The sequence below is a fragment of the Rhagoletis pomonella genome, unplaced genomic scaffold, assembly GCF_013731165.1.
Source record: "Rhagoletis pomonella isolate Grant_MI unplaced genomic scaffold, Rhpom_1.0 Rhpom_scaffold_00007, whole genome shotgun sequence".
NCBI lineage: Eukaryota > Metazoa > Arthropoda > Insecta > Diptera > Tephritidae > Rhagoletis > Rhagoletis pomonella.
In genome coordinates, this window is record NW_023458561.1 from 42,238,135 (window position 1) to 42,264,836 (window position 26,702).

General features: G+C 36.8%; 2 protein-coding genes across 3 annotated transcripts; one reads left to right on the plus strand and one right to left on the minus strand.

Annotated features, from left to right (window-relative positions):
* Positions 1 to 6,610: 6,610 nt before the first annotated feature.
* LOC118742856 (E3 ubiquitin-protein ligase Topors) lies at positions 6,611 to 14,360 on the minus strand. The gene is made up of 4 exons (XM_036475257.1): positions 13,150 to 14,360; positions 12,911 to 13,089; positions 11,291 to 11,605; positions 6,611 to 11,227 (listed from the first exon to the last, which is right to left on the minus strand). The coding sequence occupies exons 1-4, from the start codon at positions 13,696 to 13,698 to the stop codon at positions 8,704 to 8,706; spliced, it is 3,567 nt and encodes a 1,188-aa protein (XP_036331150.1). The 5' UTR covers positions 13,699 to 14,360; the 3' UTR covers positions 6,611 to 8,703.
* A 5,416-nt stretch (positions 14,361 to 19,776) lies between these two features.
* LOC118742860 lies at positions 19,777 to 22,056 on the plus strand. 2 transcript variants are annotated; one of them, XM_036475263.1, is made up of 4 exons: positions 19,777 to 20,136; positions 20,196 to 20,333; positions 20,391 to 20,835; positions 20,907 to 22,056. In XM_036475263.1, the coding sequence occupies exons 1-4, from the start codon at positions 19,936 to 19,938 to the stop codon at positions 21,176 to 21,178; spliced, it is 1,056 nt and encodes a 351-aa protein (XP_036331156.1). In that variant the 5' UTR covers positions 19,777 to 19,935; the 3' UTR covers positions 21,179 to 22,056. The 2 variants fall into 2 exon arrangements, with proteins under 2 accessions (XP_036331156.1, XP_036331155.1); XM_036475262.1 differs by having other exon boundaries at positions 19,936 to 20,136; positions 20,196 to 20,835.
* Positions 22,057 to 26,702: the final 4,646 nt, after the last annotated feature.

Consider the following 26,702-nt stretch of genomic DNA (forward strand, 5'->3'; position numbering starts at 1 on the left):
ATTTGTTGAAGCACGGAAATAGCATAAAATTATTTTAATGTCGCACAGGAAATAGCCGAATGCTGAATTTTGGGTGGAAGGGATATAGTTTTACTAAGATGAACGGTAACACGGTGAGCAAAAACGTAAATGGGTTTATGCTTTCAAATTCTTTTGATTGAAAAGGAAGGGGAAGAGAAGAAAAAGACGAAGAAGAAGAATTTTCTGGCATTCTGTTCTATTTTGCATATTTTACTTACGAGCTCGAGGAAGTGTTATTCAAGCCCTGATTTGTATGAAAAAACGTTATGCTCTTTTTGTTAACGGGGTTGACATCAGACAGAAAGGCTACCTTCTTCCCTCGTCTGCCATGCAATGGCCTTGGAGATCTGTATGACTTTGCCAACCGATGCACTAAGCTTTTGTAGTTGGCGGCTATGGGGTGCGCTCTAACTTGGTTAAGGAATGTCTGCTCTCTCTTTCGGCCGCGTCGGAATACTTCTGCATTAGGCTTACTTAGGTTCCGGGTCACAGCGACATTGGGGGGGAACTGCGTGGCTGACTAGCTGGCCAGGGAAGGAACCTGTGAAGCGTTATCACCGGATAAAGAGCGGCTGGGGGTGCCACTGATCACTTGCGGTACACTCCTGGACAGAGTGGGCCTCATGTCAGCTCAGCGAGCGCTGGGCGAATACCACAACATGCGCGATCGCAAAAAGTCCTTTTGGCCGAGTGTGGACCGGGGGCAGTCGAGGGCACTCCTCACACTCACTAAGCCACAGCTCTCACTTCTGGTGGAGGTTTTAACGGGTCACTGTCCTATCGGAATTCACGCAGTAAGGCTGAACATTCTATCGGTCCTCTTATGGCGCAGTTGCCTGGAAGAGGACGACTGTAAAACCGCCCATCGAGCAGTTGCAAAACCGCCTGAATCGCCGATGTGGCAAAAATTAGAATTGGTAACCCTGAACTACAGGCATCTTCTCCTCTTCTTTCGAGGCATATGTACATCGATTTGCATAGAATTTTTCTGACACTTTGCGAAATTGTACAATATTTCATATTATTTACTGTAACTAAGCTAATTACACTGTACGAAAAATTACACAAAAAACTCCGAAACGAGTAAACTTAAATAATATTGGGTCGTAGATTATAAATCTGTATACAGTTTTCCGGATCAGGTCATTTTCCCAAGATACTTCATTTTTATGGAAAAAACTTAGGCAATGAAAAAATTAAAAAAATAACAACTATTTTTTTTATTCGTACTAAAGCTTATTCTTTTTCCAAAGGATCAAGTTTTAATTGTAAAATGCAAATGTGCAGTAATTTTTTGTAAAAAATAGGAACATTAAATAATGTTACTCATACGCCATATCATACACGGCCGTACTCGTCCATACTTGGACATTAGCGTGGGCCGAAAATCCGTTTTTTTTAGAATTTTGATTGCTAATAGCAAAACTGTGTTGTTATGCTCTAAAAAATTTTTTGTGCCAGATTAAAATTTGTGCTTATTATCTTTTGCTCGCACCAGTCCATTAAATACCATATACATATGTACATATACCAAATTATGTAGTACTATATGGTATGGGACAATAAGTACGTTCACGTATGTCATAATCCGAAAAATGCGTTTTTACGTGACGAGTGGTACGCGGCTCCGTTGTCTCGGCCATGTCATACGAATGGACCTAACATTTTCATTCAAAAAACAGGAGATAAAAATGAGAAAATTATCGGTAGTTTAGGGTAAAAAACGGTTAAGTAAAGAGAAATTAAAAATGCATCGCTTCGAAAAACATTAAGGTACTTTTTTTATTTTCTTTCGTTTATATTCGATGAAAGGCACATTTTCTGAATCCAAAAGAGGCACCGAAAATCCGTTAAGGCCAATATTTATAACACGAAATCTTTTAATAAAGATCGAATCCCTCTGATTCTTATGGAGTTTTCTTTGCTTAAAGAAAATGGCTTTGATAAGTTTTTGCGCTCTCCTGTAAAATTTGTAAAAACTGACTTAGCAACTTTTCACTCTAAGGTAGCGTTATGTACGTTTTTTTTCTTATATTTCTAAGTTTTCTTTATATTTCTACGTTTTCTTTCATCAAAAATCAATGAAAATAATGCTGCTATGTGAAGAATTTCCTGCAGTTTTTTTCCAGAATTTTCTTTATTTTTCGTACAGGAATTTCTTAACGAATTCGTTCAGCAATGAGAAAATCGTAAAGATTTCGTTAAGAATTCGGAAACTTTGGTTTGCAGGGATGATTCTTGCTTTGTGGTGATTTTAATGGTTAAGTACTTGATTGCGATGTGGACAAATGGAAGTAAATCATATTTTTAAAACCTTTATTTTAATTTTATTTTCCTCTCAGTTCTGACAAAGGGGCAAATTTGTTCAGTGCATATTTTATCATGATTCAATTATTAAAGGTTTTGTAAGTAGCTTTTTTCTAAAATTTGGCACTCCCAACCAACGGGAATGATTTATGGAAGCAGGAGAAAAAGGGGAAGAATTCAATCACACTTCCTAAAATGGGAGCTAAATTTCAAAAATGGTGTGGATAATAGTGATTGGTGGCATTTTAAAACAAAAACGAATTTGATTTAATTATTTAATTTAAACTAGCTTATTTACATCGAATATAACCCCCCGATTGTTATTAAAAAAGAAAAATGGGCGTAATCCGCCTTTTTTTCCTCATTTAATGGTATACAATTTTTTTGGTGCAAACTCATATTTTCGGTGCTATGGAGGGGCGAAGGGGGAAAGGTGTTCTCTGCAAAAGGTGGTCAGCCCCCCTTCTTTGGCAACACAGAAAGCAGAATTCTACTGCCTGAGGGTTATAATCCCATTTTGTCTTGTTGGCGCCAGCGAATGAAGAACAAACATTTCTTCAAATTTAAAAAGTAATGAAAGATAATGGAATTATCCTTTTTTTTGATTGGAGATGTTATCCAATTTTATATACAATGTATTAAAGCACAATATGTATGTACATACAATCACGATGCTTTTTATATCAAATGAAATATAAAGATAAATAAAAATAATAATGCTGCCTTTGAGGTGCGGCAAGCAACTGTGTAATTCAATTTATTTCTTTTTAGCCGGCTCCGCAAAAGGAATCTGATTTATCCGCCTGAACGTCTTTTTAACCATTTCCAACCTGCTGAAATGTAGATAATTGCGATTTGAGAGATATGTATGTATAAGATGTTGTGGTAACTATTTAAATGACAGCTTCATCTAATAATATGCGAGCAAGCGCGCACCCGCATACCCTAACCAACACTTTTTTCGAAACTATATTTTTCACAGATTTTGGTAGGATTTGTTAAAGTGAAGTGTTAGTAAAAAGCCCTAACTGTGTGTGATACTCTGTTTGTAATGTTTTTTGCTTTTGGTTAAGGCCTTTGTGAATTAAGATGACGCTATGTATGTATATTAGGGTGGTCCAAAAATGCATGTGAAAAAGCAAAGTCAGAATTTTTATGCTCTCACCCCCTAGGATTGTTCTATACCGAAAAATATACCGCCTTTTTTTGAAATCATTTAGAGGACGCTCAATGCTCGCAAAGTTTTCCGCGTATTTTATACGGGGAAAATACAACTTTTCGTGAAAACGGTTTAGAATTCTTGAAAATCAATATTTTTCGTTCGGAAAACTCTGTTTCTATTCAGGAGACTCCCTACATTAACACCCAATATTTTATATGTCAGCCAAAATCCCCAGAATATGCAAAGGGGGGATCAATAAAAAATCGGCAGTAATGATTAAATAAAAAATTGGGTATTATTGTTGGAAGTTTTCTGAAGAGAACCAGAGTTTTTCGACCGAAAAATATTGTAACTCTAACTGAGTTTCATTTTTACTATTTAAGCACTTAAAAGCCTTGAGTAAAGAACTTTCTTTGTGAAGAATAATTTATTTTCTAAGCTAGCATATCCTGGTACTATTTTTGAACATATAGGAACAATTTTGGGAAGTTCCCCTACCTGGCCACGCCCATGGGCGATAGGATTGCTTTTGACTGTTGTTCCATATAAATACGACAAAATTAACTCGTTAATACAGAGCTCGGGAATTAACTGCAGTTGATCCTGATTAAGTAATACGAATCAGAGGAACTTCCGATTACAGCACTAGCCCAAAGGACCAAGTGGGATCTATTGTACAAGTACGCAAACAAGCTTAGCGAGAGCTTGAGAGAGCTGCACACTACAATTTCGTAGGATCAGGCATGATAAAAAAAATAGGAAGGTAGAACCGCTGAGAGGAATTTTTCAAATTCTTGACGTTTGCAAGCAATTTAATTTTAAAATTTTACACACAAACTCACACACACACATTCTCATTTTCAATCTCAAACAACAACAACTTTGAACAATTCCTTTTTTTACTCTCAATTTTATACGATTTTAAAATGTTGGCAAACTTCAAAAAAAAATCATGGCCGACGCATTGAGAGAACGGTTTTACCTTACTATGCTTTTATCATGGGATCAGGTTCGATCGTAATAATCGAATGAATTAGAACACATCGAGTATACCAACCGTTTGGCTATAGAAAAACTAAAAATGCAGATCGATAGTAAAAATAAATGAAATGAAAATTCTGCTGCCCATGCGTCTCGAACCCACTACCTCGCGGCTCGTTAATCCTCATTAGTGCCGTCTTTCATCGAACAATTTTGATCAGATCAAATGCGGCGTTAGTGACCACCTAGCTGTTGATGGCGGGAGTACACACACATACATATACGAAGAGCGATGTCCACGTTTAGCTAAATGGTTTGAATACCATCAGCTCTTAGACATTCCAACAAACTGATAGCACTCTTCCGATCCGCATTTTTTATACTGCACTTCTAAGTCTATATACGAAAGCATTTGTAAAGTTTTGGCCATTTCTCCAACTTCTGGCATGCTTAAGTCAGGAGGTTACTAATAAAATAAAAATTATAATAAATGTCCTTAGACATGGGTGTTTTTACAATCATATAGCTTTTAATGGTTAAGTTCCGCTATATTGAGTTTATACGTATTTACTTTGGCTCGTGGGTGTCTTGTTACCATCAATGTATTCTTTTGCACTTAATCACGTATATTTTACGAACCAATTAAACAATCGTAATACGATGTCTGACCAAATAATCATGGGGAATTCTGACTTATTTGCCGACGAGTCTGACGGATATCTAACAGATTTCCGGAGACATGTCTGATTACATTCACTTCAAATTTATTTATTTCGTATTCAATTTAACTCAATTTAATATAAATTGTGTAACCATATTTCAATTGTTGCACTTCCCTTTTTCGGCGTTGCTCATCCTCTATTTGGACACAGTGAAACAGTTTTTTATTAATGCTTCCGCATGGGAGTTTGTGGTATATTTTCCAATACCAAATCTATTGAAAATAATTAAAGCGTTGGACTGCGAGTTATCTGGGTGGAAAACAAACGTTTGTGATCTTCTAAGTGATTAAACATTGAACCAAAGAGATAGTGTCTTCTTCCCAACTTTAATTAATTTTTATTTAACGAAACTCCCCCAAAATCAAAAAAAATCTCTCTGATTATTATTCAATAATGCCACCTGGTAATAGAATTTTCTCACTTCTTCACTGCAAAAAGTCCTACAAAACCACTACTACTCGATTTAACACATAAGCAGAAGGAAGTGCCGCTAGGTTCCCATGTCGTTGGAACATCAAGAACTCGAAGATTCTGGAAAGCAAACCGCAGCAAGGGGGTGTTAGATGAGTGAGTTTAAGCGGACGTCTGAATAGCTGGTTGGTGTCGTTTGCGGTACCTTCACAAACCAGACATACATTTATTGTATAAGTAAGAGTTTTAACTGTTACTCTAGCCAAACGTTAGTTTCGCCAAAGCTACGAGGTTCTATCGATGCAGATTAAAGTATTCGTCCATCCGGCCTACAGCGCGTAAATAAATAAATAAATAAGTGGTTCTTAACCTGTCGGTACTGCGTGGGGACCAGTAGTGATACGATGTACATTTGGATCATATTTGTGAATTCGCAGAGATGCCTTCTGACGAACTTACACCCTCATTGCGAGAGTCGTATCGAATGCCAGTCGTTTTTCGAGAGTCGAATCGTATCGAAAATTGCACGTCATTGCCTAAAATTTCCACTCGACTAGTGTATTAAAACGGAAAAACTTGGCAGCACTGTATAGTTTTCGACGATTTTGGTCGTTTACTTATTTCATTACGACAATAGACAATGCTACTGTTGTCGAGTCGTACAATTTAGCCTAATTTACGACCTACGCAATGAGGCTGTTAAAGGCGGCTGAGTTTGAGCAAGTGCTTGTTCGGGAATTCCTTATGATAACAATTGATGGAGACACAGCTGTAAGCCAGCGCTTGGGGTAAAGACGAAGAACCATTAGGGGTATTCACGATCCGGTGCATGCTGTCTAGCATGGTGCAATAATAATAATAATAGATTGGCGCTTACACATATGTTAATGTTTGGCCGAGCTTCTCCTGCATAGATAGCATAAATATAAATATAGCATGATTGGCTAATTTTTTTTGTTGTTTGAACACATGAAACAACAACAATCATGCTATTTATGCTATCTATGCACCATGCTAAACAGTATGCACCGGATAGTGAATACCCCTTCTGATGTCAACCATTTAGTCACCAGAAGCAATCGCTGTGCATGCTAGCGATTTCTACTTGGTTGCTTCCGTCAGAAGGCATTTCGACCTTTGAACCCAAAAGTGTATCGACAGATTTTTAAGATCATTTCCCGAAAGGTTTTCAACACCTTCTTCAGCCTGAATCACGCTGTCATAGTTACGACCTGCACCTTTCCAGAATCGTTCCAAATATTTGTGAAGGAACCCCATACGATACCAACCACTTTTTCACCCGCCCACTTAAATCTACTCCGCTAACCGCCCTTGCTCTTTGATGTAAACCCTTCGCAACTGTGTGTTTTTGGACCGACCATTATTTGAGCTAGGCGACTGCTAAGGATCTCAACTGATCTTTGAAGTGCTAAGCCGCTACAACCACGAAAAAAATTTACAATTATTTGTGATATTTTCTTACATTTATTAACGCATACGAATCGAATATACAGATGAAAGTTTCTCTTAGGAGTCTTACTTTTTTTGTTGATGGAAATACTTGGTTTTTGTGTATAATTTACGTTATAACCCTTCATAGTATGTATATGTTTATATTAGTATTATAGTCATTTATCGACATATAATACATTTAAGCAACTCTTAATAAAAAATCTAATAATTATTCCACTGAAGTAAAATTATATGCTAAACTTAAATGTCTGGAGTCTCACTGTAGTGTAGTTTTCTTTGTGTTTTAACGTGCCTTACAACTAAGTGTATATATGTATGTTTGTATGCAGAATATTTTGTGTGCATTGGTTTTGTACAACTTCTTACATTCCGATTTCTTGCAACTTAGAATCTAAGTGTTTTTGTTTAGAGTTTATTTAACATATGTACTTGTTTGTATGGTTCAAGATCCCAATGTAATTGTTTGATTTTGTAATAGTGTTTTAATAGCTTGGCCATGGAGGCGTGGTGACCAGTCAACTAATGTATTTGTGTTGCAATTCATTTAATTAATAATCTTTTTTTCGGAAAAAAACGAGTAGCTGGAATGACTTACAATAATGTTCACTTCCCGTGAAAGATGTTGCCCAGAGAAAGCTTAGCAGAACATAGCCATAATCACTTAAAAATAACTATTTTAATTCTAACAGTGCATAAAACCCAATCTGACAGGTATTAACTTAGTTGCCCTAAATAGATTATTAGATGCAAGATCCTACACCATTAGATATTAAGCAAAATGTATAGTCCCAATTCGCTTAAAATAATAACCAACGTATTGCCGTCGCAATTGTTTACACTTGATGAACATACGTAGTGTAGAATCATTTGTATTTAGTTTTTATTCAGTATTACGCTCGCATCTATAATTAACGACAAATAAACTTAAGAATTAGAGTATATTTTTTTTTTTTTTAATTCCTTGCTAACACGCTTGCTCATACCCGTACACCGCACATGAGCTCGATGCATCCGGCATATAAAATTTCTGCATTTTGAGATTCTGCTCTTTGTATAACATTCGCATGAACTCTGCTCTAGTTGCGCTCGATGTGGGTGACACTCTGTTGGTTTGCGTTTAGTGTCTTAATAACGCATGGATTTTCGTTAAAAAAACCAACTTTTTGGCATCTTCCTATATTATATTATGCTCATTTTAGCAACGTAAGTTAAAAATTAATTATACAGCACTGGTAAGTAATAAATTTTTACAGATCGAGCCAATTTTTCCCCCACTACAACTATTTTAGATCATGATAGTCCAACAGTTTTAGTGGAGAAAAATACCGTAACAAAAAACTATTTATGTAAAATATGCTTCCTTAAGAGTAAAACATTAAAACTATAATTTATGATCTACAGTCGCATTGTGTGTGTTACAAGGGAGTTATTTTGTCTCAAATATCGTACATACAATCTGCTCAGTAATTTTGGAATTTCTTGCGACAGTTATGTGGGTAGTACTTGTAGAAAAATACCAAATCGAATTCCTGCGATTAGACCGAATCATTTAACAAAGGATTTTAATTATTCCTCTTGACCTTGGAAAGATTCAAAATCTAGTAAACATTACAATTCATCTATTTGTCACTCATTATCGCTTTGACTCCCTTCGGCATCATAGTTGAATGGCAAAACGAGGCTCGAATCGTGCTGGTTCAAAAAAATGCCACCAACATCATTTTCAATATCTGGCAATGAAAGTGCTTCTTCTTCTACATGTTGCGGTGATAAGTCTGATCTATCATTACTCCCGTTTTCATCGTCATTTGCATGCTGTGCCGTGGATACCTCCATCTCGTTGTCCGCCCCTGAATTACCAAGCTGGTGCACAAGCCAAGCATCACCCAGAGATGCGGAATCCAACAACTGCTGTAGTCCCAAGGAGTTGCCATCCTCGTCATTATCATCATTATTTCTATCATTATCGTCGCCGTCTTCCTCTTCGCCGCCACTAGAGGCTGAAAATAATGAAGGCGACGATACCGAAGTGTCTGTAGAAGATGAGGACGTTGATGAAGTTTCAGAGGTGTTGTAATTATCGTTATCATTACAATTTTCATTTCCATTGTCGTTGTCATTGTCATTAGTATTGTTGGTTGTTGCCGAAGCACGCGAAATCGAGCGATTATTTGCCGGTGTTGTGGTAACTGTGGTGGCAGTCGTTGTTTGCGTTACCGTAGAAGAAAATGTGTTTTCTTCTTCTATTGCAATATTAGCAGCCGCTACTTCGCATTCGTTTGTGGATGTGGGACATACATTTTGTGCAACATCTAAACTTTCCTCCGCTGCCTCGAACAATCGTTGCCGTCCACAATCCGATGGTACACTATTCTCATTTTGGGATTCACTATCGAAATTTTCTTGTTTCGTCATCGGCTTCAAATCCTGAAATTCATCCGGCTGCATAACGTTCTCCAGCTGCTGTGAACCAGTTGGCATTTGATCGGTGCTGTTATTGGCATTTGCAGTGGAAATTGATGATTCATTGTCCCTGTCGCACTCGATTAAGTAGGAAAGGGTTTTATCAATATTTTCCAATGTAGCGCCTTGTTTTTCCCTATCTTTGAGCGCTTGCAAACGGCGCTGGAGTTGAATTAAACTTTGGCTATCGTCACTCGAATATTCAGAGTCTGAGCTCCTGGCCTCAACTTTAAAGCGTTTCGCATCTTCGCTTTGTTGTTTATTGGTGCTCGAGCTAACTTGTCGTTTACGACTACTTGTGCTGTTGCGGCCACGGCTATTTCCCCTGCGGTTGTTTTGTTGTGTTGCCACTTTCCTTCTAGATCTGGTGGGTTTCGCCCTTTTAGAGGTTCGCCGTGATTTCGAACGTTGCCTTTGAACGCTGAAATCCTCATCGTCACTGTCACTAGTACATGACGATGAATAAGACGACGTACAGCTACTTTCATATATTCTTTTGCCCCTATGGACAGTGGTCGATGTTTTCGCCTGCGCTTCATCGTTAGCCCTGTTGCTTCGCAAATTACGTTTGCGGCGAGTTGATACGCTGCGCCGTGAACGCTCATACATCTCTTTTATGCCTCGTCCGGCACCAGATGAACGGAGGCCTGTCGAGGTACTAGCACCAATATTATATAGTTCCTCGCGATCGGCAGAAGCTTGCGCAGATCCTTCTGCTACTGTAGGATTTTGATTTGTTGACTTTTTATTAGAGTTCTCACACTCTTCCTGATCTTCAGCAGCGCTACTCAGATAAGTTGATTTACGCCGAGGTTTTGACTCCTCAACGAATACCACATCAGAATCGCTTTCCGAATTCAGGCTCACAAGTTCGGGAGTTCGGAGATGTGGTGGTTTGCGCTCCAATACAAACTCACATTCATCACTGCTACTCGAAGTGAGTTCAATATTTTCTGTAACGGTGGGTAAAGGTCTGTTAGCAGCTGCACTCGTAGATGCCATTTCTTCGTTTGCAGATGTTGGTGCTGCTGCCGATGTTGAGGAGCCAGGGTCGTTTGTTGCACGCGAAGTTCCCCCCTCATATGGTACCTCAGAATCATCTAGATCTATGATATCGCTACTTACGCGATTATGTGTACTTAAATTAATTGCAGCTGATTGTCCACTGCGGCCATTTATGGACACTGTAACGCCGGGCGCTTCTGTACCCTCTGAGGTAGTGCTAACCGTAAAGGAAAGCAACGCCCCAACTGAACCAGATACGGAAGAGTTGCCCGACCGTGATAGCACGCGAAATTCACCATCATTTCGAACTCGAGAATTGCGGCTACGTGTACTACGTTCATTATCATTCGATGCATTTTCGTCATCAGACGATGCGGATGACGAGAATTCTATGACGATCTCTTCGGGAGCTTGTGGCAAATAGTGAACTGCTCTGTCATAACCAATCATATCATACGGAGAACGTGCAAAATTGTTAAGCTCATGAATGAAGTGTGAAGTTTTTGTACCGAGATAAGGTTGTAGACGTCGACGGAATGCAGGCGATAGAATGTTGGTCTGCAGAAGGCTTTCATTGATGCGTTCTAGTAACGATGAAACATCATGTTCAGTATTGCGCAGCAAACACACAATGTCACGATTAATCCATGGCATTAGCCGATGTACTTGTGCAGGATTATCCCTAACGTTAAATAAAAAAACATTAATAATGCTATGAAGACAAAACTTATATTGTTGTACACACCTGTAGAACCTGGCTGTACTTTCTCGGAATCGTCCGGTTATATCACAAACTGGTAATGCAAAGAGACGTCTATCGTATATAAAACGGCGCCATAGTTGACTCAATGTGCCACTGGTTGCTATGGCATCTGGTGCTTCCTGGCGATACATATCCAGAAGTTCATTACGGTAAACAAGGTGATTATACATGCTGGCTCCATTCGAACTGCTACCATGCTCTCCATTGGCTGAGGCTTCAGAGGGATAAAATATGCCACTGCTAGCGGGACGGATGCGATGAGCAGAATTTCTACGACGAGGTAACTCCCAGTCATGCCTGTTTTCCGTTGGAACATGTTTAATTATGAAATTTCTGGGATTCTCAAGTGTTTGCCAATATACATCATATTTTGAATACAAACAAAATTTCTAACAGAAAGACTGCCGTAAACAGGGATCATATTTATATGGGATATAATATATTTTCCTATACCATTTTTAAATTATTAATGAACACATTTTTATTAAAGTATAGATTGTAATAGTCGTATCATAATACAATTTTTTTTTGTATCATGGTCGTAATCAAAAAGTCTGTAGAGAAATTTGTCTACAATCAAAGTCATATCTTTAAAAGATCCCATATTGGTTCTTATCTTATGGTTTGTCTGAAAGTATTTCTAGCATAATTTATAAAAGCTTTTTGACTTATTCAGTATGTTTTCAATTTGCTAATGCATATTTGAAACATCCACGATTGACTTTTTGCCGTTAAATTTACGCCAAATAGATTGCCAAAAGAACAAGAATCTTATATTTTAATAGCTTTATGAATACTGAAATATTTTTAACTTTTACTATAAGGTGATTCCACCGTCACTCGCGATACTTTCGAAATAAAACTTTAATATTAAGAGCCGTTAACTTATCGATTTTGAAGTATAGTTAAATCATGATTTAACTAATGATTTAACTTATCACACGCATTACAATTTCGGCACAAGGAATATTGAGCAATGCTGCTTTATCAAAATTTATGCGAAAGTTCTCAAAATAATTAGTTTTTGGATTTTAGGATATTATTAGAAATTAAGTTTGTAATTTGCAAAAAGATGTATACTACTTTTCTTCTTCTAGTCTAGCTATGTTAAGGGTAATGAGTAATGTTTTCACATATTTTCAATATGGTTTGAAATATTAAAAAAAGTAACCTTATTAATACTAATCGCCGTTTAAAGTACAAAACCGCGTATCGTCATACTGCAAAACCGCGTAACATTTGCTGTCAAAAATTTTATTTACTCACACAAGCTCTTGGCTCAATCCTTACACATTCGGCCTGAAATATACTAGACAGAAATGCGATTGCTTTATAAAAAAGAAAACCATTTGGAAATATTATAATTTTTACTCTCTAGAAAATAATTTATGCAACCTCATATACGCGGTTTTGCATTTTGTTGATACGGGCTTTTGTACTTTAAACGTCGATATTTATAACCTAAAAATAAGGTGTTGGTTTTTTTTGCTTTCATGAATCAGTGCCATGGAAATGCCCATTTACATACATATGTATGTATTGCACGTATTTAGTAGCATAAGCTTAGTTTTATGAAAATGGTGAAAAAATAACAGCACATACCCTTCCACGACGACAGCATCAAAAATATATGGCAAACTTCGTATGGTGACCTCCATTGGACGATGTGGAATTTGTACGGTGGGCGGCTGCACATGATACTCCTCGAATTGGTCAATCGATTTAACATTGTGTATGATAGATTTGAAGGTTTGCTTGCAAAGGGGACACTCTGGTTTTACCTACAACCCAAAATAAGTTTTATAAATAGTCATAAGCTAAATTAAGATTATTAAGATTACCTTGCTCCATTCACAGAGGCACTTGAAACAAAACTGATGCATACAAGAATCTGTGAAACATTTATTCTTACAACGACCCAAACAAATTGCACAATTAGGTGGGGGTGAGACTGCACGCCGGCTATCACCATTTCCAGCCGCGCCATCTTCGGCAGTACCCTGATGGACCTCCTCTCCTTCAGTGTCGCTACTGCTTGTCGTAAGCTCAGATAATTTTATACGCATTAAAGGTGTCAATGTTCGATGTAAATTTATATCTTCAGCGGGCACCGGTACGCCATGCCCATTATCTGGTGTATTTTCGATGGCTCCTGATGTGGAGCTTACAGCATTTTGTGCGTCTCCTGCATCATTTTCAACACTTTCTTCAGTTACTTGGCTTACTCGGGCAACATTTGATCGCCCACGCCGGGAGCTACTAGTAGACATAGCCGATGTGCGTGCACTAGAATCACCAGCTGTCGCCGATCGCACGTTGCTGGACAAATTCATGTAATTATCACCAGAATCACCACCAATCCTACCCTCAGCAACTGCTGGGGTAGACATCTTGATTTTTGGAGTTTTAGTCGTTTATTTGTAAAATACCTAAATGTCCCGAATTATTACCGGAAACTACAGAAAATTTGCTATTGGAATATTTGATGAAAGGGCTCTGCTTGTATGTGAACTTGAAAGACTCGCGCTAGACCATCGGCTACAATAACAATTATAATTGTGAGTGTATTGTTGGGGGCTTGATATTTTCTCACAAAATGTCCGGGATAAAACTGTTCAGACTTGATCGATATATTTTTAATTTCAAATACGTATTTATTTCGGCTTTAATTACTTATCGGGATGTTTTAAACGCTTTAAATAATTTTTACCTCATACTTTTAATTTTTTTAAATTTGTTATTGGTGTAATTCGTATTTTCTTCGCGTTTCTCTCACTCTCCGACCATTTGCACCAAATGAATAATCTCGATATCCGCTGCAAATTTTCACGTTTTTCAAAGACCATATTCCAAACCTTCCGTGTCAAAATATGTAAATTTCTTTATGTACAAACTCCTTCAGACAACAAATATTACATTTCTGCTTTATAGTAAGGCGAAAATCAATACTCAATTGGATAATTGTAATGTTTTTCGCACTGTTCTCTAAAACTTTGTAACTTCAGTCGATCCGTTTCTGTGGAATAGGCGAATGGATGGTACAGCTTTGTTCGATTTGCAGCAAGAACCGATAATAGGGTGAATGATGTAAAATTAATCAACCCAGCTGATTTTGCTTGATGAATGCAAGCGTTATTAGGAGTGTGTCTTGGCTGAAAAAAAAATTGGCGCAATATATCATGGGCGAAGAAAAGAAAGTCAATTTTAAGTAGTTTTACGTGTTTTGCTACCTCTTGCGCCTAAAATCATGTTATTGGGAATGTTCATAACACCCGATTTACATGTTTCAAGTACTTGAAAGCAATTCTTGCTCATTCTCTTTTGCGTTTTCTATTTGTTTTTACGCGTTTCAATTCTGTTGAATTCAAGTTTTTGGTTCTTTAAATGGAAAGCAACGAAAATGCCAAAAGCAAAGCAAGAAAGTTGAAACGACTTGACGGTACGGACGCATGTGTACTCGTCCCTTTTCTTCTCACCCCCTCTCTTCCACATGCGAGCAGAATTGAATTCAATACTTGAACTGTGTAAAAGCAGTCTAACAGGCAAACCTAATATTCACGCACGCCGCCAATTTATTGTCAAAAATTTCTCATGCACATGCAACTTGTATGAGATCAACCGAAATTGAACGGCGTGCGTATGAAGCTAACTCAATTTCCAATTTTTGTTCTGCGTGACATTTTGATTTGACGTTTTGCTCAATGAAATCAAATGCAAACGCATGCAAGTCAATTTCGGTTGACGCAAAAAAAAAAATTCGACGGCATGCGTACCAAAACGCAAGCCGCGAATATTAGGTTAGCCTGTAAACTAGCCCTCAGCAGAAGTCAACTTTTAAGTTATGATTAGAATGCTGCCATTTTTCTGTATTTATTATTTTTACCGCCGCAATTTCTATATTATCACTAGCATAACGAACTGAAGAACAAATGAGTTGTCAACTTGTCTAAACACAAAGCAACAATTTGACCAAGCTGCCTCGAAAATCAAAAGATTTTAATTTTTCGGCAACCTGACGAACAACTTGACGAATGTAGACCAACTTGCTTGCACACGCCTTATTTACAACCAACTTTTAGCGGTTTGCCAACTGGTTGGCCGATAAATCAATGCCTGTGTAGGCCTTTAGCAATAAGTTGAGATTTCGGAACACTCTGTATCTGACTTTGACAATGTCCATTACGCTAAAGTTACACAGTCAATATTGGTTGTCAAAAAGCAAATATGGCCCGCCAAATTCGGCAGTGCTTACGCCAACACAAAGTAGAAGGATGGCCAACTTTCAACTTTTCTCGAGCGTCACTCGTTAGCTGTGAGTGTAGCATGCATGCTTTTACGTGTGTTCTGTCGAGTTGTTCCATAAGCGAATAAATAAATTTTTTGTTGAATACATTTAGTTTTATTTGTCCCCTGAAAAATACCCCTTTTTCTTTCTCAGTTGTACCCCAATTTGTTCTTATCTGTACGCCTTTCAGCATTTTAGGTCTGGCCAAAGAAGGTAAATCCAAAGAAGGTAAATCTATAGGAAGGGAAGGGAAGTATTTTAGATATACTTATCGAAGTGGAGGTCATATTTTATCACCTTTTATCAGTGGTGATAAAGTTGCCACAATGTGCCTTTTTTGGTACAATTTGAAACCAAAAAGTATATTGACACCACATAGACAGTTTTGGTACAATTTGGAAATGCAACGTATCTATACAAATACTTTCTTCCTTCTCTACTTCATACAAACATCGACTAAATTTGTTTTACATTACAAGGTGTGTTCTACCGGAGCACGAGAACTTAAAAAAATTTGAATATATATACATATGCGAGGTTTGGGAACAAATTAAATTAATTAAAAACTAACTGAACGACCCGAGGTTTGCAAACTTTTTAAAATCGCTCAAAGCATATTGGCTATTCCACATTCCTCAGCAAATTTCGAACGTGTCTTTTCTGTTCAAAATCTGATAAAAACTAAACGTAGAAATAGATTACAAGTAAAAACCCTCGGTTCTTATTAAAAGCAAAAAATTATATCAAATCCTCTCCAAATTGTGTCATGAAAGAAAATTGCGTACAGAGTCTTTAAACCAAAATCTGACTTACGATGTCACAGAAAGTGAAAAGCTTAACTAATTTTTATTCTACTATATGTATATTTTTACAAGATGTTTATTTAAAAAGCGTTGAATAATTGTATATATTTTTTTTAATATTTGTTGTTTTCGTGAATTCGTTAAAAATTTGATTTATTTGATTTGGTACATTTTTTTCAGACGTTTGGTACAATTTCTAGAAATTCATTTATCATCTCTGGGATTTATTGTAAATTGACTAGCGAAATTAAAATGTGAACAAAAGAAAAATGTTCCCAATAATAAGAAAATGAAAGACAAAGGTTTTGATTTTGTTTTTTCGTAGCAAAGAAATTTCAACGAAAACACTAACAGCTAGTGCGAACAGCTTTCAGCCCACAATCCCAAAACTCGTTTTCAAAATGTTTTCGTTGCCGTTCCGAACATGGTATAAGAATAAGGGAGTGATTTTTTGAGCGAGTTCTACGCCACCTTGTTTCGCTGGAAAACGAGCTAAAAGTAAACAATGCAAAGAAAACGAGTTCTCGTTTTTGCCCTTGCAAGTTTTGAAAAAATGTATTGAACGAACCATTATAACATAGCACAAGGTGTGCTATCAACCTCACATTCCCAGGAAAATTTGGAAATAATATTTTCGATACTAACAGGTCTATTCTGCGCTGATAATAAAAAGTTTGTAACCGGTAAATAAAGTTCCTGTCAATTTTTAAATCCTTTTCGCATTCTGTGAATTCTTGTAACCGGTAAATTTTGTTACCATCTCATAAGCTGGTAACAAAGTATTGCCCCGTGAAATATGCAATGCCAGAATTTGCACAATTCTTCATAGCTAAATTGCTGAATATTTTAACTGCATTACCAACGTTCCTAGAATCGCGGTGACAAGAACTGGTAACATTTTTTGGTAATAAAATTTTCCGGTTACAAAATCTTCGGTAACGTGCAGAATAGACCTGTTAATCTCATTAAAACAAAATGTCAAATTCAGCTTCATATAGAAGCAGTGTCTTCGTTAATTAGGAAAGAGATTTTCTTAAATATCATGACTTTACGACCCTCACATATTGACTAGATTTTGCTATTTATATAATTATTTGTTTATAAAAATATAGGTTATTTCTTAGTACAATAAAAAAGATCGGCAACTTAAAAATTTCGAACTTTTTATTTTAATTTTTTTTTTTAATATTTTACAGTTTTTTAGCCTATCAATTTTAGTGCAAGTTTAAAATAGCTGGGAATTATCGTTATATGCTTGGCATTTTATTCATCAAAAAAAAAATAATACTTTAAAGTCGCTGCTTTTTTGAACTTGCACTTTATTTAAATTGAATGGGCTACAAAAGTGCATACTCAAAATATGTATTTCTAGGAAATCTAATTAAAAAGTTCGAAATTTTTACGAAAGTTTGTTGATTTTTTTAATGTTGAGCAAAGATAAAGATTGCATCTTGGATTTATACGGGTTTTGCTAAAGTATAAACTGCGCATATACAAATATTTTAAATTAAATCACTTTAAGATAAATGGCCAATCTGGTCAATATGTGCGTGTCGTAAAGTTTTGATAAGCACTTGAAATAGTATTAAAATGTCAAATTTTAGTACTGAATTCAAAGAAGATGTCTCTTTTATCCATTCATAATAACTTTAAAATTTTTTTTTTTGTTAAAAAGTGGACATTAAAATATGTGAATACACATTTATGTTAAAAGTGTAATATATGAATACCATCAAATCATGGAAGGGAATGTATTTATTTATTTATTTATTTATTTAAACGCCAATCGGCTTTACACATAATAAAAAAGTAAAATTTTGTACCAATTTAAAAACGTAAATAGTTAACAATAATTATCAATTGCAAAAATTATAAATAGATGTCGAATGAGTACATATGTATAACTCAAAGAACTGATTTTAGAACACGAATGAGACCAGCGTGAGAACCTCCAAAGAAATTAACACTTGGTGCATGTCGGTTGACTAAGCTAGCTATTCTGTTGTACGGTCCATAGGCGATATAGTTCCGGTTAGATTGCGTAACATCTAGCAGTCGTCTCGATCGAAGATCAGCTCTAGAGCCGATGAACCTGAACTGCTCCAGTATTTCTGGGGAATCTATCAACCCATTTACGACCTTATAAAAAAAGGATAGATCCGCTATTTGCCTTCTGCTGTATAAGGTCTTTATATTGTACCTGTTGTATATATCACTCGTATTTACACAGCTTCCGTCTTGGGAGTGATACAGCAGGAACTTACAAAACTTACGTTGCACTTTTTCGACGTTGTTTATTTGGAGCTCGGTAAATGGTGCCCAGACAATGGAGCAATATTCAAGTATCGGCTGCACGAAGGTAGAAAATAGTCTGAGGAGTGTTCTATGGTTCCTGAACTCTTTCCCACTTCTACATATGAATCCAAGCGCACGATATGCTCGTGCAGAAATGTGGTTAATGTGCTCTGAGAAGGAGAGTCTATCATCCACAAACACACCCAGATCCTTAATTGAGTTGACTATTTTCACAGTTTGACCACACAAGGAATAATTAGCGCTAACTTTATTAAGACGTCGAGAGAAACACATGACAGCACATTTTTGTATATTCAGATGCAGCTTATTTGTTGTGCACCAATTTTCAATTTCTAAAATATCCCTCTCTATAATGTCTATGTCGTGATTACCGCCTACTGCTCTGAATAGCTTCATATCATCCGCATATAATAAGAACTCGGATTTGAGTTTCGTGCCAATGTCGTTTATGAATATACTGAAAAGGATAGGGCCCAAGTGAGATCCTTGAGGTACACCGGAAGTTATACCATACTCATTTGACAGATGACCGTTGACGCGAACTTGCATTCGCCTACCCGATAGATATGAGCGGAACCAGTATAAGGCTTTTGACCGGACACCATAACTTTTTAATTTACTTAAGAGAATTTCGTGATCCACCATGTCAAACGCCTTGCTGAAGTCGGTGTATAATGAGTGTACGTCTTGGCCGTGGTTAAGTGCATTGAGAATGTAGTTGATGTAGAGGTAGAGATTCGTGGACGTAGATCTCCCACCGAAGAATCCATGCTGCATGTACTAACAAATTTATAAGCAAATTAAAATGTCGATACAATTTTCAATCGAAAAGTACAGTTTTTATATAGATTTCGTACTGAAGGAACGATTTAATTTCCCAAGACTGCCTTGTATGATTGCATCATGAGAAGTGAGTAGCAAATATTTGGAGCAGTTAAAAAGTAATCAAAATCTAGCATAAAACGGCAACACTGCTGCAATGCAACCTATAAGTTTTATTTTAAATTTTTTTGTGTCCAGCAGTCTGGCAGCATTAGTTAGCGCTTTCGTTAAAAATGAACTTGACGAAAAACCGAAAAGCCATTGACAGAAGCGAGCTAAACACTGTTTACAGAAAAAAGGGCGCTCTGCGGCAAATCCAGTGAAATAAACTTAATTTTTGTACATCCACTTCCAAAATATTAATCAAAATTGCGTCTGAAAGTTCTGATCAACATCACAAGATGGATCGGCGAAAGAAGCGCACATCCACAAATCAATATATGATGTACTTGGACATGATGGAAAAGGACTGTATTTTTGCGACTGGTCGCATTCCTCGCGATGTGGAAAGCAATTATTTACATAAAAAATGGAAAGAACTTTCCGATAAACTAAATATGTGCGGCAGTGGACCAACGTTAACTGCAGAGGAGTGGCGCAAGGTAATAAATTCCTTAATTTGTTCGGTGAAATTTTCCAAAAAACTTTTTGTTACCTCTAGCGATTAAACGATTGGAAAAATACAACCCGCTGTAAATATAGACGAAGTATTTCGGGTGAAAAAGATGTATCATTAACATCTCTAGAATTAAAAGCACTTGATCTCTTCGGCAAAGTCCCAGGCACTGGGAGCGAACCAGTAAGTATAACCCTTAAATCAGAAAACGAAGACCCCGACTATGAAGCGGAACATCAGCGTCCTTCAGAATCTCTGCAAAAGGAATTACAAGCAGCCGTTGAAGAAGCTATATATGGTGATGACGACGACGATGCAATGCAAGGTGAGAGCGAAGAGCATGAAGACATTATAACACATACTATTCCGAACAATGTGCAAACAACTGTGTCTACCACTACGGGAGGAGCTAACGTTGGAACAACTACAACTTATCGAACCATTGTAGTAGAGAATGCAGCACTTACAGATGATGATCAGAACCAAGACCATTTGGAGTTCATCACGCAACGTCGACATACATTGGGACCGTCGTCCACATCTACTAATGTCGTAGCAACAGGCGTACAAACGGTAGTGACGGCAGCTACGCCATCCCAAGCCACTGCTACTAAACTTATCAATGGTGAAATGCCGTTAAAACGATTGCGCACTAAGCCACCCTCCGACCAAGTAATCTATGAAGGTACGTTTTATTTGCATTGCAGCATTTATGTACATATGTATATAATTATAAAAGTTAAATTCATATTTCAGTTAAAAAAGCACCAATATCACATGCACCACGCACCATTACAATACATAATACGGGAGTATCACAGGCAGAATGCAACACGATACCCAGCAACAGTAGTCATAATACGTCAACACATCTGATGGGCTTAAGCGCTGTTCCAACGCATGATGCGCGTGAAATTGCGCGCCAACTTAAGCGCATAGCTGATATAAAAGCTGAAAAGTTGAAATTCGAAATAGCGCGTTTTAAATTTAACAATCCGGGCTTTGTATATCATTCGTCGACATTATAGTATATTTATTATAATAGAAAAACACTTTCAGCTGGCAGCATGCAGGCGAAAAATTATTCATAAAATTTTGTTTAAAAATATTTTCTACTTAGTTATAAATCGACCCATAAATTATAATTTACAAAATGACTAGCAGTAGTAGATCTAACGCTTTATAACGCCCTAAACAAATCTATTTTGTTCCAAAAATTTGTCTTAATTTTTTTGTATTTATCGTTTATCAATATTTTTAGGATAATTTTAGTCTCAAAGTTAAAATTAGTCATTTGTTCATTGCAAAACTGAATCATTTTATATTGCTACAAAAAGGGCAAACATTCTACAATACTATGAGTTACACTTACAAATGCCATAGTAATTTTTGAAGAGCGCACCAGGTTTTGTGTTAAAGCCTTTCCACTTTTTCAATTGCACATGTATACATTTTTTACACATACATACATACATACATATATGTATATCTGATCAAAGTTAAATATCGAGTCTTCTTGCAAACACTTGCATTATGAGTATATCTAAATGGAAATAGGCGTAAACTTGTTTCATGTAAGAATATAACGTAAGTGTTCTATTGGTTTTAATTACGCATTATATTTTACTGAATAATTAACAAATGTGCATGTAACGTAAGCATATGCAATTTTAAATAAATAATTCAACGTAAAAATGATTGCTTTTAGTCAATAAAAGCCATTAGATATTTAAAACCAAGTGCCATTATAACCAACTCAGCAACTGATCATGTAAACAATTTGTATTTTGCACAGCACGCACCTGCAAGAGACTCCGAACGAACTTTGGGCACTTTTTGATTTGAATTCGCCAATAAAATGGTAAAAATTAGGGCCAATGCCAAATATTTGGTTTTTGAACATGTTTAATATTGCATTTATTAATTTCGCAACAAAAAATATAAAATAAATTAATTTTGATTTTTTCCTTCTGCCTAATACATACTCACATCTTGAAATGACGCGCGTTTAATAATAGAGATAATTCATTTAAAATTTACCTTTTTTGGGAGATTTTATCATGCAATGCTTCGTGAGAAGAATACGTATGCTGAGTATAACAGATACTACAATCGCCGAGAACTGGCGAAGATATGGCCTTTCCATATCGTTGATGCCTTTGCAAAATCGCACATCGACCAGTAGCAAAACCGACTAAATCGCCGCAGTGGCAAAAATTAGATTTGGTAACAACCCTGAGCTTCAGGCATAGAAATCGTAGATAGATAGAAATCGTAAAACCGAGGTATTGTGCGAATTATTAAAGTATCACGTTCGGTGTGAATTTCTAGCAACGTTTTATCAGGAGGGAAGTTGCAACAGTATTGCAAATTTTCATCAGTGGGGGAGTATTGCCGCTTGTATTGGGTGCCTCGAACTTAAAATCTGCGGGACAGTTTTCATATATCGTAGTGGCCCTCCACTTTAACGAAGGTGTGGTCAAATTTACCGGGGTAAAAGTACCGGTACTGCACATTTCACCTTCAGGTCACAAGGAGAACATATCGGTTTTAGTTCCGGGCTTTATGTATGAAAAGCATACCAGCAACTTAAACATGAGGTTGTAATTAGAGGTAACAGATCGGTACCATATAGAGACTGTAGAACTGTGATAACCTGAGAGAACCATATTTAAGTTCTTCCGGTGGTTGTAAGACGTCGTCTTCTTTTATCTCGCTGCCGTCGTACTTTTGCAATTAAGTCGTTTTTTTCGGCAGAGCTAACGATTGTTTAATGTAAAAAAATATATATATAAGTTACCAACCCGTGCATCACAAGGAGTGGGTCTAGTAGCGGCATCATTTTCTTTTATCAAGTTGAAAGCATGGGCGTAGCCAGGTAGGGGCCGGGGGGTGCTCGAGCCCCCTAACTTTAAAATTTTCCTTATATATATATAAAATAAAATAGTACCCTGAAATGCCAGCTTAATAGGGTCGAGCACCCCCCTAAATTTCATTCTGCCTACGCCGATGGTTGAAAGTATCAACTGACACGGTGAGAAAAATTGCCACTATTGCCTGAAGGGTAGTTTAAGCTTTGGCGTCTGTGAATTTCTTTCTCTCATTTATCTCAACTTTAGATGCAGTTTCCGTCTTTATTATGTATGTTTGTATGTATATTCTTATGCCCTGCTCATTATTAGTAGCGGACTTTACGCATTAGTGGAGGGCATGCGCGATTATTAGGGTGGTAAAAAATATGCATGTGAAAAAATAAAGTCGGAATTTTACTGCTATCATCCTCTAGGAATATTCTATATTGAAATAAATATACACCTGTTTCTTTATTTCGAAATCGAAAAATATTTATAGGTCACTCAAAGCGCTCAAAGTTTTCCATGTATGTATTTGATTTATAAGTTAAAAACAGTTTTCCGCAGAAATTACATAACTTTTTGAAAACCGATATTTTTCGATCGGAAAACTCTGTTTCTCTCCAGGGGACTTCAAATAATAGATACATAATGCCCAATAGTTTATCTTACCATATTTTAACACATGGAACATTTTGAGCGCTTTGACCGACCTCTAAATATTTTTTGATTTCCAAATACAAAAGCATGGGTATAATTTTGTTCGGTGTAGAACGATCCTAGGGAGTTCAAGATTTTGGAGGAAGCGAACTAAAAGTCCGAGGCATGGCAATGTTGCTTGATGAAAAAAATGGCATGGCAAATCTTTTAATTTTATTTTATATACATACATACATATGTATATAGAAAAAAACTCTGTGAAATCTGCTAAGAAAAAATTTTATATACATACATACATATGTACATGCCTAATTAACCCTAGCAGATGCATATTTGCATAAAAAGTATTAGTGTGACGCGCCTTCGGTAATACAAATTTCGGTAAATGCTGGAGAGATATTTCACCCAAATTGAATGTGGTTTCAGATTTCCAGGTGTCGCTCACAAGACTTCTATGATTGATAGGCTACGTTTGGAGGGCATGCTTTCACTCGGAAAAATAATTATCCATTGTGAATGCCGTTTATAAATGAGTGACATGAAGAGTCACATGGTCTTAAATGGGGGTTCCTTTCCACAGAGAGGAGTTACAGTCTATTGACGAACCCTGGCCGAAAACACGTTCAAAAGCAAAGTAGAAGGGTGCGTTTTCCTTCAACCCAAGCGATGCTCCCAAAGCTCCCTCGTGGCTTCTTACGGCTAACTTCAGCCCAGCGTAAAATATACTAGGCAATCATCATACCTGCCTGTTTTGATAAAAATTTTCGACAAGGAGAATTCGTTAGGAGCGAATGGTAAAGTTTAAAAAGTTATACACTAGTCACATTTCAATCTCCAGCGATGTTTTTTGAGATAAATAACAAAGTTGGCGGCAACGTCCATACGCAATAACTATTTACTTCTAAGCATAACGCTGAAGTACTGTGGAGTTTTCTAGCTGAATTAAGGGATATAAAAAGGCTGCTCCTATAGAAGAATACTCCACTACTGTCTACTCTGAAAACCAGGCTTCTTTTACTATATATATATAGTCCAACGAAATCTCTTCGAAACAAGCAATTCAAGGAAAAATGGTTCTTCAAGAGAACCACGGCTAGGCTACGAATTTGTGGAAATGGATCTGAGTCTATAGTTCACCTTGTTCGTCTCTACCTTAGCTCAAAGTTTGGTTTTATCTCCGCTGTGTATGAGAAAATAAGCGGTCTGTTGAATGGGAAGGTAGATGGGGTACATATCAGGCAGCTGTGGATACCAAACGTCTCTGCAGCCAATTACCGCACCACCGAGTGACACCAGAGGAAGTTGATAGGCTACTAACGAAAATTTTAGCAGTACTGTCGCGTTTGAAGGTTGTGGACCATATTTTGTGAAAGCTTAAAGCCCGGCATGGGCTAATGGATTGGACTTCATCAATGTGGCGCTGAGTGAAAGATCGACCTATCTCGGCAGCCGGTTCGAAAACGCTTTATCTCAAAAAACGTTTCAAGAACTGAAAATATTTTGAATAGGCAGCTGAGTTAGGGCGTTCTTGAACCCAATTCTGAAATAGCGCGTTGAGATAGGGCGTTCTTGAAAAGTTTTCTGAGATAGAATGTTTTCGAACTCGCTGACGAGATATGTAGATCAATCTTCTAGTCAGCCGTTGATATCTAAGTTTGACATGTTGTACAAAAGTATAAAGCATAGTATAAGCAAAATGCTGCATAACAAAATTATAAGGTGGAGATGATCCAGTTAACATTGAGTAGTATTTCATTTCGTGGAATATTGATTAAAAAAACTGAACGGCCTTGCACTTTTTACAATTCATACATTGTTGAAAATTTCATTATTTAGGTCAGGGCCGGCGAACCTTTACACATATATGTACGTGCCATTATATGCAAAGCAATATTCAATGTAGCCATGGTGTGCCAACAAGTAATAAGGTTTGTTCGTCGAGCAAAAAATTTGTACGAATTTGTACGAATTATCACGATTTTTGCCCAAATCGCGTTCGTGCAGACCAAAAAATTATCCAACACTCAAAAATTGTGAGAGCAAAGTGACAGTTCTCTTGCAGAGAAGTTGCAAATTCTTGCTGGAAAAAATTTTGCCAGCAAGAATTTGCAAACACGAAAAACATGTGGTTGTGGCGCATGGTTGCATTTTTGTCTACAATAATTTGAATATATTAGTTCGTTAAATTTAAAAATTTATAAACACGAGCGATTTTTTTATGAAAAAAGGAAGTAAATAATTGTTGATATTAATTCGGCCGAAAAAAATGGTATTCGCAATCGGAATGCAATTGCAACCAGAGTCGATTTTAGAAACCCGACAGCTAGTACGATGAAGAAATTGAAATGTATGTCAAAGAAAGTCAGAACAACAAGAAATATACATGTATATCCTGTTTTTGGCCATCCGAAAGAATTTTAAAAATTCTATAAAAATTTTTTATGTTTGAAATGCAACCGTGGACGCCAGCTGGCAGAGAAACTTGCAAATTCCTGCAAATTTGCGTTCGTGCAGAAATTTGCAAGTTTCTCAACATGAGAGAGAATTTGAGAGAATTTTTTCTTACTCTCTGATATTTTGAGTGTTGGATAATTCTTGCTGGATTTTCGACGAACAAACCTATAATAACTTTGGTTCGCCAGCCGTGGCTTAAGTCATAAGTTGCCAAAAAGTTATGTCTTTAAAATAAATGGCCTATCCTAATGCCTTTCCGTACTTGAAGTACTATCTATGGCATATTGCAACATACTTAAGTGCAAACGCATTTACCAATGTTGCTTAAGAACAAAAGTGTGTTTGTACATGCACTTAGGTGCAACGTATGCTGGGAATTGGCTGAGATGAAGTGTAAAAATCTTTATGCCAGCGATTATTACGCTTGATCTCTCAAATAGCAAAGGGTCAATTGATGTTTGTGCTGATGTTGCCAGAAATAAGCCTCAACAAGAACAAGGACAGTAACGTAACAAAGCAAGTCATCAATTCGAATAGCAATAACAACAGTGATGTTCCTTCTTTGCAGCTAAATAGAGGTGCCCCC